Source organism: Gadus morhua, chromosome 14 (assembly GCF_902167405.1).
Source record: "Gadus morhua chromosome 14, gadMor3.0, whole genome shotgun sequence".
Classification (NCBI taxonomy): domain Eukaryota; kingdom Metazoa; phylum Chordata; class Actinopteri; order Gadiformes; family Gadidae; genus Gadus; species Gadus morhua.
Window position 1 is genome coordinate 12,222,563 of NC_044061.1, and position 12,233 is coordinate 12,234,795.

General features: G+C 41.0%; 1 protein-coding gene across 16 annotated transcripts in view; it reads left to right on the forward strand.

Annotated features, from left to right (window-relative positions):
• The first annotated feature begins 3,551 nt into the window (after positions 1–3,551).
• plekha7b (pleckstrin homology domain containing, family A member 7b) overlaps positions 3,552–12,233 on the forward strand; it is a 71,532-nt gene continuing 62,850 nt past the window's right edge. For 6 of the 16 annotated variants that reach the window (XM_030378150.1, XM_030378151.1, XM_030378152.1 and 3 more), the window contains exons 1-3: positions 3,552–3,874; positions 3,978–4,054; positions 4,147–4,204. In XM_030378150.1, coding sequence (XP_030234010.1) covers positions 3,792–3,874; positions 3,978–4,054; positions 4,147–4,204 — 218 coding nt within the window. In that variant the 5' untranslated portion in view covers positions 3,552–3,791. The remainder of the gene's footprint in view (positions 3,875–3,977; positions 4,055–4,146; positions 4,205–12,233) is intronic. The other 10 variants (XM_030378147.1, XM_030378166.1, XM_030378149.1 and 7 more) reach the window with 3 other exon arrangements.

Consider the following 12,233-nt stretch of genomic DNA (forward strand, 5'->3'; position numbering starts at 1 on the left):
TTATCAATCTACGTTGCATTGTATTGAATCGTACGTGGCGCAATGACTTCACAGCAAGGGGTGGTCTCTTGGTGATCAGGCAATCCAATTGGCCGATCTAAAGTTAGCGTATGAATGTTACAGGAAATCTTTCCTCATCAGGCTGTAAAACCAACATATGTGTTGTTTCTTTCTGTTTAGGATGAGAGGGATGGGAGAAGAGCATCAAGTAATAGTCGAAGACCAAACCCACTAAAGCCAGACTGTCTCACCCAGGAAACCACAAATAAATACTTCTGAACTTCTACATCCTTCCAAAAGGTCAATAAAAAATTCTACCAAATACATGAACTTCTGACTGAAGAATTTCCAGGTTTGAAGTAAAAAAAAAAAACAGTAACATCATAAAATCTACATTTAAAAATCTGTTAAAGGAATGAAGTTGGGATCACGGTCGATGAAAGGATTAAAGTCTTCATTTATAACACTTAGTGCCTTTGTCATTGGTTCTTTGAATGTAATCAAGTTGGGAATCTGCAACTCTTGCAGAAAGAAAGTCTCATTAGGTAAGCCTTGAAATTTAAGCCTTGAGGGAACAACGGCGGCTGTTGAACAGCCACATAAAATGTATTTATTTGTTTACTACTACTAGTAGTAGTAGTAAACAAATTAATGCGTCGGGCTCGTTTTATGCTGCTGCTACTACTACTACTACTACTACTACTACTACTACTACTACTACTACTACTTATACAACAACTACTAGTACTACTAGGCCTACTACTAGGCTACTATATGAGCTTTGCTGATTATTATAAATAGGCTACCTATAGTTAATACAGAATTTGCAATGGTCTATATAGCCATAGTATGCAAAATGGGTGAAATATGTCTTATTTTGCATTGGCGCTGAAGTTCATCCCGTCTCCAGCAGATGGTGCTGTTGAGATTCGTAACGCGACTCCATGAAGAAATACAAATGCAGCCATGTGAGAGGCTATTAAAAAGCACACTACTGCTAGCGCAACATTAACTACGAAGAGCACTCCAAAACTGCCCTCCAGAACTTTAAACATATGTTAAAACAAAACTGGGTGCATATTTATGTCAACATATTTTGTATTTAAAGGATGTAGAGTTGAAACGAAACAACACATAAGTTGTGTTATATATTGTCTTGGCACAATGCACAATGCAATCCAATAAGTGAAAACACAAATATAATATTCAATTTCTAAATGCACTCTATAATATACATTGTGTACACTGTACTCTTCGCTCTGTATCACTCAACTATAGAGATGTATTTACATTGATTTTCCATCATCATAGGAGCTGCCAGATTGCACCCCGGCTATTGTGCCCGGAGAGAGAAATTCCCATAAAGGTAAGAAATCAAAGGTGCGATGCGCAGGCTCTATTACAGTTCATGCAGCACATCCCCTACTGTGTGCTGTGATTCAGCAGGAGGAGAATAACATTGAGTCACCTTGCTGCATTGTGAGCCTCTGGCAGGAATCAGTAGCAGCAGTGGTGGTGGTGATGGTGGGCGTGTGTGTGTGTGTGTGTGTGTGTGTGTGTGTGTGTGTGTGTGTGTGTGTGTGTGTGTGTGTGTGTGTGTGTGTGTGTGTGTGTGTGTGTGTGTGTGTGTATGCTGCAGAGCTGCAAAGGACCCTGCAGACAAAGCTTATGAATGGTTAAATGCATGTAGTGTGTGTATTCCTGCTGCATGTGTGTGTGTGTGTGTGTGTGTGTGTGTGTGTGTGTGTGTGTGTGTGTGTGTGTGTGTGTGTGTGTGTGTGTGTGTGTGTGTGTGTGTGGGTGACTGTGTGTGGTTGTGGGTGTGTGTGTGTGTGTGTGTGTTTGATGTGCATGCTGGGTGGTGAGGATGGGAAGGCAAGGTCACATAACAGCTGTTAATGAACTGGGGCTCTCACTGCAGTGTGATCTTGAAGCATGGTTCTTCTTATAGGCAGTCATTCACTGACTTTAATTACATTCGTATTGATACCATCCTAATGATAATGATCTGAAGTCCTTTATAATTTACATATGTCGATTTTTTTGGCAGTGATTTCCGTCTGGATTCGGTGTGAGTCGATCTGGATTCGGTGTACGTTGCGTCTCAACAAAAATCTCCAAATTAAGTGGGGTGGGCACCAAGTCAGAGGGGCTTCAGGTGGTTCAGTTTGCGCTGCCCCTAAATGCTGTTAAATAGATTTCCCTTTGAATCCACAATGGCATAGAGAACACATTGTAGAATGTCACATATTCAAGACCATTTATACAGCCTCTGCCACTGGAGATTTATAACACATTGGTTCTAAGGAAAATTGTAATGGTTGACAGATGTAGTTATGCATTTAGTTAGTTCAGTTATCTTTCTTGACTTATACCCTTTACATGATATTGCTATAAATAAAATCAGAAGATAATTCATTCTGGGGAAATCATGTATTATGTAAAAACCTTTGTAACCATTTTTTCTGTATGGCAACAATCAAGTGAGAAGAACCGCCTTTGATCTCCCTCTATGTTTGAGGAACAATGCTGCAACTATCAGCGCAACACTCAGACAAAGCATCCCTAAGGGGCTTTACAAATCAAATATTTATACTGCTTCATGTTTGAAGTGTTCTGTGCCATGATAACTGTATCGTGATTTGTTTCAAAGAACACTCCTCTCATTGCTCATCCTCAAACCATAAAGAAAGGAAGAGTTTCCATTTCACAAGAGTCATTGAACTGAATATTCCTTCCTTGCGAACACTTGAATTAAATGATTGGGTAAGTCGACTTTATACCAGACAGCAGCTCTGGAGTGATTGTTCTAGAATCTTATTTCTTAAATGTAGTGCGCTAGGATTGTGCTCCCAAAGGAGACCCATATGAATCTGCTCAACCCTCCTGCCTATCCTAAAATGTATGCCCAGACATATTGTCAAACAGTCACTTTGACATTTGCGTGTCCTCAAACACTGACTATTTCATTATATTGGCAGCATCAGAAAATTGGGCTGGTCTGTTTGATGCAGTGTAAGCATTACTGTAGCCTAATGTGTCATGGACTGGGAGGCACTCAGTCCTTAATGCGTTACTGCAGCAAGAGTGACAGGGTCCTATAGCTTTCGATACCGCCCACATCCCTCTGCTGGGAGCTTTGTTCTTATCTTCTATTCCTCCTGGGATTTTTTTCATTTATTATGTATTTTATTTATTATGTATTGCCAATCTGACGAGGGAAGCTTTATATTTGTTTCCCTTGATTATATTATATACACATAATAATCTATTATATCCATTATAGTATCAATAAGTATATAAGTAAGTAAAATAAATATGACATAAATGCAAGCTATGCACTCATCTAAAGTCTTTGAATCAAAGGCAATCGACGTTCAATTCTTTCATCATCATTTGAAACAGGTTTATCTCGGCTGGCTGTGATGTGTCATGCTATCACGTTTCTAGCGTATAACAATAACATTGTATCGGAATGTTAAGCCACAGTGCGTTAATCCAGTAGTTCACGTATTAATACTGGAAGGTACACCCTCTTTGACGCATTCCACTTCTGTGTGGCTTCGTGTTCGTGGTGGCTCTTGGCTATGTTTTTGAGCACTGTTGTCTTGGAATGGGACGTGTGGTGGCAGCCCCCTTCATAGCCAAAGAGTATGGGAACCGCTGTTTGTAAAGTAGCTCTTCGCAAGTTTTGTCTAGCGCTTTAACACTATGCAGCCCTAGTGGTGACCGGGCACCCTGGAAAGTCTGGGAAGAAGGCAATGTAATAAAACCGAGTCCGAGGCGAGATCATGGCGGCACCACTCGCGCGGGACACTTTACCTGATCAATGGTCTTACGGAGTTTGTCGAGATGGTCGGGTTTTCTTTATTAAGTGAGCGTTTTTTTTTTTTTTTTTACAACGATTCACATCTGATGTCCAGGGATAGTGCAGTGTGTTGGCTTTTACTGTTCTGTAACAGGTGTCTCTCTTGCAGCGATAAAACTCGTAGTACTACTTGGCTACATCCTCGGACGGCTGAACCTGTCAACTCAGGACACATGATAAGATCAGGTAGACGTCCTTTTTGTTCCCGATGACCTCGAAACGAGCACGCGGTTGTTCTCTGTATGTGAATTTTCAATCACTGTTTATTCGTGCAATAGATTTACCAAGAGGATGGGAGGAAGGCTTCACGGACGAAGGGGCGAGCTACTTCATCAAGTGAGTGGCTTGCATTGTTTGCTTTAAACAAAATACTCTTAGTTCGTGTTGTTGCTTCTACATAAAATGCCTTTGACCGATTCTGAAGTGGATACACCGATCGCCTTATCGCTATACCTGAGTTTGGTTGCGTGCAGTGCTTTGCTTTGATATCGAGTCGATAGAGCACTACAACGGGTCTGCCCCTTAAACATTATTTGAAATGGAAAACCTCACACAAATTGGCATTCGGCATAATTTTCTACAGCAGACTTATGGAATATATCTCTCAATGTGACACACATGCACAGACAGACAGACACACAGACACACACATACACATACACAGACACACACACACACACACACACACACACACACACACACACACACACACACACACACACACACACACACATACACACATACACACATATACACACACACACACACACACACACACAGACACACACACTTCGTACAGTTTATATATTAACACTTGCCTTCTACCTTGTGCAGGGCAGGAGAAAAGCTATTACAATTCAGCTCACATCTGCTATGCAGGACCTCCACACTCTCCATTAGATAGTTGTGTGTGTGTGTGTGTGTGTGTGTGTGTGTGTGTGTGTGTGTGTGTGTGTGTGTGTGTGTGTGTGTGTGTGTGTGTGTGTGTGTGTGTGTGTGTGTGTGTGTGTGTTCGACATATTGCAAATGATGGACAGGGAGACCATACAAAAGTGAAAGTGACCCAAGAGCAGGGCTTGGTTGTTTGACCACTTGTGAGAGAGATGTATGATATGATTACATTCATGAAGTACGGAGGACATGGGTTTTGAAAGTCACTCAAAAGGATGTTGGTTTTGGCAGTGTGTATAGGCTAAGCTATTGAAGAAAGCACATGCAAGCACTTTGTGTTTATGTAGATTGTTATTTCCAACAAGGTCTGACTAATGAGTGATATACCTCCATCGTTATTTAAATTGTGTTCTAAATTGCTTGGTCAGTTCAAACAGCCAATCGGGCGTACAAGTCTAAATAAATACAAATATTATCAGTTTACTGCAGGCCCTAAATGCCAGTGACCAGTGACCCGTGTACTGTTAACTTGAAGTGGAGAAAATGAATCCCGATGGTAAACTGGATAATAGTGAATTAGCATAAACCCCTCCCACTGGGGTCTGTAGTAGGTCTACAGAGTGCGCTGCCATGGCCCTTTCACTTTGCTCCATTTGTCGCATACAGAAGACCTGTGTTAAACGCTTTTTTATCAATGTATATAAGCATGACATTTTGTCTTTCCAATGTTGAGAGCAGCCACTGGCAACTGTTTGTTCAAATATTTTTTTTTATATAAAAATGTCTGCACATTGTTCCTTCTATACACCACAATTTATGTCTGCAGTTGTGGGAGGTAGGTGTCAGCACCACTATAGACCATCATAGCATATTAGGACAACAACTATGGACTGCTGGGCTTGCTAAACCTCTGCTTGAACAAAAAAGAGTTTAGCTTTGTCATTCTCTAGTTCTTATAGAAGAAGGACAAATAAGGAGACCAATCAAGCAGTACAAGCTGAAGATATATGCTGTTCGAAATGTCATCGCTAAGCTAAATCAACGGGTTGTCGGTTGTAGGGGTCAAGATCTTGTCCGGCTCTTCCTCCATGCATTTGGATGCGCTGGCTGGTGACTGTGCTGAAGGGACAGCCAAACAAAGAGACACTCATGCCGAGGTTATCTCAAGCTCCAAGATGAAAATGTAGATGAAATTTGTCGGCTGTTCTTTCACAATACGGTGCCCCCAGCTAGAAGTGTGTGGTTGAACATTGTAATAGTTATCAGATGTCACAATAATTGTAGCACCTTTCACGTATTACACTAGTCAAACACAGCGCTCTGTTTATTTGCAACAAAGTATGGTCCTTTATGCTGAGTGTTCATTTGAAATAATTGTTCTGAGGGACGACTGATAGATTTAAACCTTGTTATGATCAGGACCTTTTTATCACTGGCCTACATATTGAGATTAGATGAGCCTTTCATGTCGTCTGCCTCATCTCTTCAGTACTTGATGTTATTAAACAGTTCATCACAGTGGCAGGATCAGATTTATCCCTGTTGATTTATGGCTGATATTGTAGTGGGTGCCAGGTATCCAGTTGTTGTCCTATGTAGTGTGAGGGGAAATTATGAAAAGGTCACCTGGCTATCTTCTCCAGCACTCTGCTACTTAAGTAATGAGGAGGGATGTACTTGGATGGTTTATCGATTGTGTTCTGTGGGGTCCTTTTTTAAAATGTTAATTTGAGCACATAAATCGGGGGGCATTATTTTGATTCCTGTTTCCTGAGGTTCAAATTTTGAATATATTCATATACATATTACATATATATATATTTTCATAAAACTGTATATGTTAAATGCATGTTCAATTTATTGAGAACCAAAAGATTATTAAATGATAAATCCCAATTCAGAAAATTGATACCAAATCATGAAGGGCACATTATTAACCAATGATATATAATAATAAGAACCCTAACCCTACATAATAATACTTATATAATCATATCTATTGACCAATACCTCAGCCTTTTTTTGCTGATCTCTTTTGTACTAGCGGCCTGTGTTGGGGCATTCCTCTCTGTGCTTACTCTACTTGCTGGTCCAGGGGGCCAGCAGTAACAGGTCTGCGCTCAATCCAAGTCCACACGATGCTACCGTGACAACAGCCGGTCGACTGGATTGAGCGTTGCCGGTAGAGACCAGTCATGGAGTACAAAGGGAGGCTTGTTGGGATGTCTTGCTGTGGTATTGCTGACAATCATTAACATCCTAACTAAACCTTTGGAATTATACTATAGTTGAAGTGTTACACATTCTTTTATTACGATGGATGTACTTATATGTCCATGAAGATGGATTATATAGGTGCTTTTATTATCAATTATCAATTGTTGTAGATAGACAACAATAGTGGTAGAGTGGTAGTGGTAGTGCATCTCTATGTTCCCAAGTGAAGCCACGTGTTAGAATTGAAATATAGATAGGTGGGAGAGGAAAAAAAGATATGAGATTTCTTTCACAATGAACACAATCTTTTAATTGATGCTAGTTCTGCTTCCTCTTGGACATAGAACCAGTGGATCACCACGGTCTGAATGCACATAGGTAATGTGAAGCCAAGCCATAGTTCCCCCAGGAAGAAATTATCCCGCTGGAGCTATCACGGTGTCCTACTGGGACACAGTCTGCATTGTGTGGATGGACTCACTATGCTCTGGCCAGGCCTGGTTTAATGTTCTTGAAATACCAAGGAGAACTATTCGGATGCACTTTGAACACTGGGTGATACTTGATTGGCCTGCTGTTAACCTTAATTCCCATATTGTGCGCCGGTTTGATACTTCTATATCAGTCTTGTTTAATAAACTTCAGTTGCCATCAAGCTTTCTAATTGGTAGTTTTCTATTTACAGTATATTTGGCTTTGGGCAAAATTCATAAATTGGCCATGCAGTGTTCTAGGAGTTTTGAAGCCAAGCATAAAAAAATAAGATTAAAGGTAACACGGTTCCCTCAAGGCTTAAATCTCAAGGCTTACCTAATGAGACTTTCTTTCTGCAAGATTTGCAGATTCCCACCTTGGTTACATTCAGAGAACCAATGACAAGGCACTTAGTGTTATAAATGAACACTTGTATCCTTTAATCGACCATGATCCCAACTTCATTCCTTTAACAGATTTTTAAATGTAGATTTTATGATGTTACTGTTTTGTTGTTTGACTTCACACCGGGAAATTCTTCAGTCAGAAGTTCATGTATTTGGTAGAATGTTTTATTGACCTTTCGGAAGGATGTAGAAGCTCAGAAGTATTTATTTGTGGTTTCCTGGGTGAGACAGTCTGACTTTAGTGGGTTTTGGGCTTTGACTTTTACTTGATACTCTTCTCCCATCCCTTTCATCCTAGACAGGAAGAAACAACACATTTTCAGTGCACAGACTTCTTGAAGGTTTTGTTGTCCCTTGCAGACAGCTGAATGTATTGAGCCTCGCAGACATACTAATCTGACACGTGGAAACCTCAAGGATACTTTCCTCCAGACTTCGAGCGATGACTCAGACGTGCCTCATCCTCTGTAATTGTCACAATGGCACTTACAGCGTTTCCCCGGTAAACATTCATCTCTCCGCCTTTCACTTCTATCACTGCAGATTGCTCGATAATTCAGGATAGTGCTGCACTTACCCTAAATATTTGGAAGCTTTGAGGTAGGACTTTATTTCTGTCCAAGAGGAGAGTGATATGGCGGAATCGCTGAATACCAATTAACAGTGCTCTTCTCCTCCTATATCCTCACCTGGTGTCAGAGGGAGCCAGCCGAGGAGAGGGTGAAGGAAGCAGCAGCTGTTCACCTCCCAAGTGGAGTGAAACATGGCAGGCTGCTTTATTCTCATGTCTTACCGGGCAGAGTAATAAACTCATCATGTTTACTGCTATGGAGTGTACTCAATAAAGATGATGATAGCAAACATAAATGCATACCTTTGAGTCTTGTCTGAAGTGCGATTATAATGATCTCAAGGTCATAAATTGTGTTAAAAAGTCATTGAGGTAGCAGAATGAGTACTAGGGCCATCGCCTACATACTAGACATTTGGCTGACATTACCCACTAAAAGAGGTTGGATTGTATCCTGATATTGCACGACCCAAACGCAAATGTGTATTAGTCTGGAACCTTTCAGTTCATTTGAAATTTCCAAGGGTTTTTTTATCAATCCAACGTGTGACCCATCAGTGGCAGCTATCGTGGTTGTTTATGAAAATGTCTCAATGGTTGCTTCCATAGGGCACTTCTCTGGATAGTCTTAAACCCGCCCCATATTAGGTAAATGGTTGTGATTGGCCCACCAAGGCCAGTTCTTCTGGAAATCTGCCTAAACGCTAAGGGAGTCCGATGCATATGCCAGAGCAAATACAACATGAGCTCTCAGGTTTGTCTGGGTCCAGGCTAGTTAGATTCAGTAACACACATGAATGAGGATATGTAGAATATTCTCCAAAACAGTTCCTACTGTCTCAATATTTGTTTGGTGAATAGGAATGCATTCACTTTGTTACAAAGCGCCTTTCTGTTTCTGACAGCCTAATATGAGTGGGATGAATTGATACAGATCAACGTGAGGTCGGCGCTAGTCTCCCATGCGGTACTGTCATTAATGAACACAATTGGGAGATATTGCTAGCTGTCAGTAGATACTCATATCAGGTGTACATCGCCACAACCTCCCCTGGTGGAGCTTCATCTCATCTCTGGGGTTGGGAGGCGGCCTGAACCTTCACCTGAGGCAGAAACGTTTTATCACGTTTGTTTTACTACTGAGCGTCTTGCAGACTTGCCAACGTTGACGGATTTTGCTGTCGCTTAAATGACTCATTATGTTCTGTTGGGGACCATAAATGTCGGTAGAGGTTGAGGCAGCCAACTGAATCAAGAAGGGCGAGGACAAAGAAAGAGTTGAGAGTGTGATACAGTGAACCTTTGTGTACCGCAGAAGAAGAAAATAAGGTATTCTGTTGTGTGGCTGTTGCTGCTGCCACTGCCGCCGCTGCTGCTGTGTTGAGACAATGGTAATTAATCCCTGAGCCATCAATGAATACATGAATGAATGCATATATAAATACTTTGGGAACAAAGGAGAGTTGAGGTGTGTTGTCTGATTTTTTTTCCTTTCTGGAGGATGAGATAGACCACGGCCCACAATGAGGGGCTCACTGTCCTCGCAGCCTGGGCTGGTGCAAAGAGAGCAGGCAGAGCCGGGGCTGCCGCAGCACCCAGAGGAGAGGCAGAGAGGTGGAGATGCTAGAGCTGAGATGGGGAGCTGCTGCTATTGGTGCATGCCTCTCAGGCAGGAGGAGGAGGAGGATGATGGTGCTGACGGCAAAGCAGCAAATGCTGCTGAGCTACAACAAGCCTCTTCACTGGGGATGGAGGGAAGGCAGGCCGAGGCAAGGTAACTTCCTTTCGACCTGGGCTAGCTTCTAGAGGTTAACACACCTTATAGACGCACACCTTTGCATTAGCCTAGCCACGCAACTTTTGTTGTTCGACCAGCAATAGCATAGTCAATGCAGAATGCTGTTACAGTCTGCACAGAGTTAAGTATTTTCAACCTGTAGGCCTATGTAGACCATAGGCATAGCTGTAACTGGAACATTATCACACCTCTCCCACATTAGCCTAGCACAAATGTGTACATGCTATTTTAAGTACAGAGTTGAGGTTATCACAGTTTTCGACCCAGATTAGAATAAAAGACAGCGTATGCACATACAGGTATGTACATAGTTTAGGTTATTACTCTACCTCATAGAACATTGTTAGTATTTGAGCTTATTATATTTGTAAATAAATACAATTTTATTATTTATTTTGAGGTACACAGTATACAGATCTGTGTTGGCTAGGTTCCACACTCTTCCTGTGCAACGTCTTCCATGTTGCCCTCATATTTATACTCTTATGTCCCTGTGGTAAAAGAAATGCACATCTATTGTATTTCAAGCCCCCTTTGAAGTAACTTCCCCCTCCCATCCCTTCCTCAGATTTGATTCAGATGACGGCTCTGAGTGCCGCAGTCTGTCAGAGACATAGTGCGACTAGGGCCACTGTTGTGCCCTCTTCTTCATACTCATTTGAGGCCTCGGATTGGTGTGAAAGGTCTCAAAAGACCCTGTCCCTTTTACTGACGACACACTACGACTATCATTTGTCTTATCCCATGCATTCTATCTTCAACAAGGGTCCCACAATGGTTCAACACTTATCATTTTCAGAGGTCGTTTTAATGACAAAAGGACGTTTTTCATCTGAGCAACATTTAATGGGAGTTTTTAATGGAATATTTTTACTATATATCTATTGGACGCACCAAGTTTTTGTATTACACTCCATGATAACCGCTTAAATACACCTGGTGTTTTTGAACTCACACTTCAGTAAGTGCTCAATTGCTAATAACTCATTTTCTTGAAGCGTGGCCAGCTGACTTATTCCTTAAGGATGTGGACATGAATATGATTTATTACAGTGTACAGTGTAGTCAAATTCTCAGACCTCTTTCCTTTGGCTCTTCCTATTCTGCTGACTGCTGTCAGTGTTTTAGATCGCTATACTATCATTTGGTACATTCTGTGGTTCATTAGAAAAATGATACATTCCCTGCCTATTAAGTCTACCTATTGAACTCAAATGAATGACAGAAACATAAATAATTTATTTTATATTTATTTAGATTTTTGCAGACATTTGTATGTACTATCGAGTCGATAATCTGTTATGGCAATTTATTTTCTCTGTTTGTGATAATGACAGCGTGAGCTGTGTGAGGCTGAAAATCAATGTGCTTCTTAAAATTGCCTATTTAAATAAATTTGACTGGAATAGTCAATCCTCTTAACATTTTGGCGTTGGATTAGTATTAGGGTTTTTCTATAGACCTACTAAATAACATTGACGTTATTCCCTTTGTTCAAACATGATTAAGACATAATGGGACTGCTAGAAAGCTCAGGATTTACAGAGTTTTCTAAAACATGGATGACTTGATGGAAAATTGTTGTTCTTCTTAATGTACTATTGGATGGGGGTACAGACGGATGAACGGATGCAAATTTTCTTTTCTACTAAAGGCACATCCTTTGTTACTGGCGGTTTTATCCACTACAGCAATTATTGAACACATTGACCAGCTGTTTGAGCTTCTCCTAATCAATCCAATTAAATGGGCTGTTGTGCAAACTGCAAAGGTGTTGTTTTATACCTGGGCCGATGCGATTCTCTCGCACTAAAGAAATACAGTGAGTTTGGTCCTCACACCTTATCCCCAATCCAGATAATAGCCCTATGAATTGAATAATTAAAAGCAAACATCAAAGTAATTATAATGTTAATAAGTCTAATGACAATCGGTTCCTCGGTTCCTTAATGAAACGCTGGTGTGTGTCTCTGATAAGGAATATGCAACACTGCGCACATCTTCATC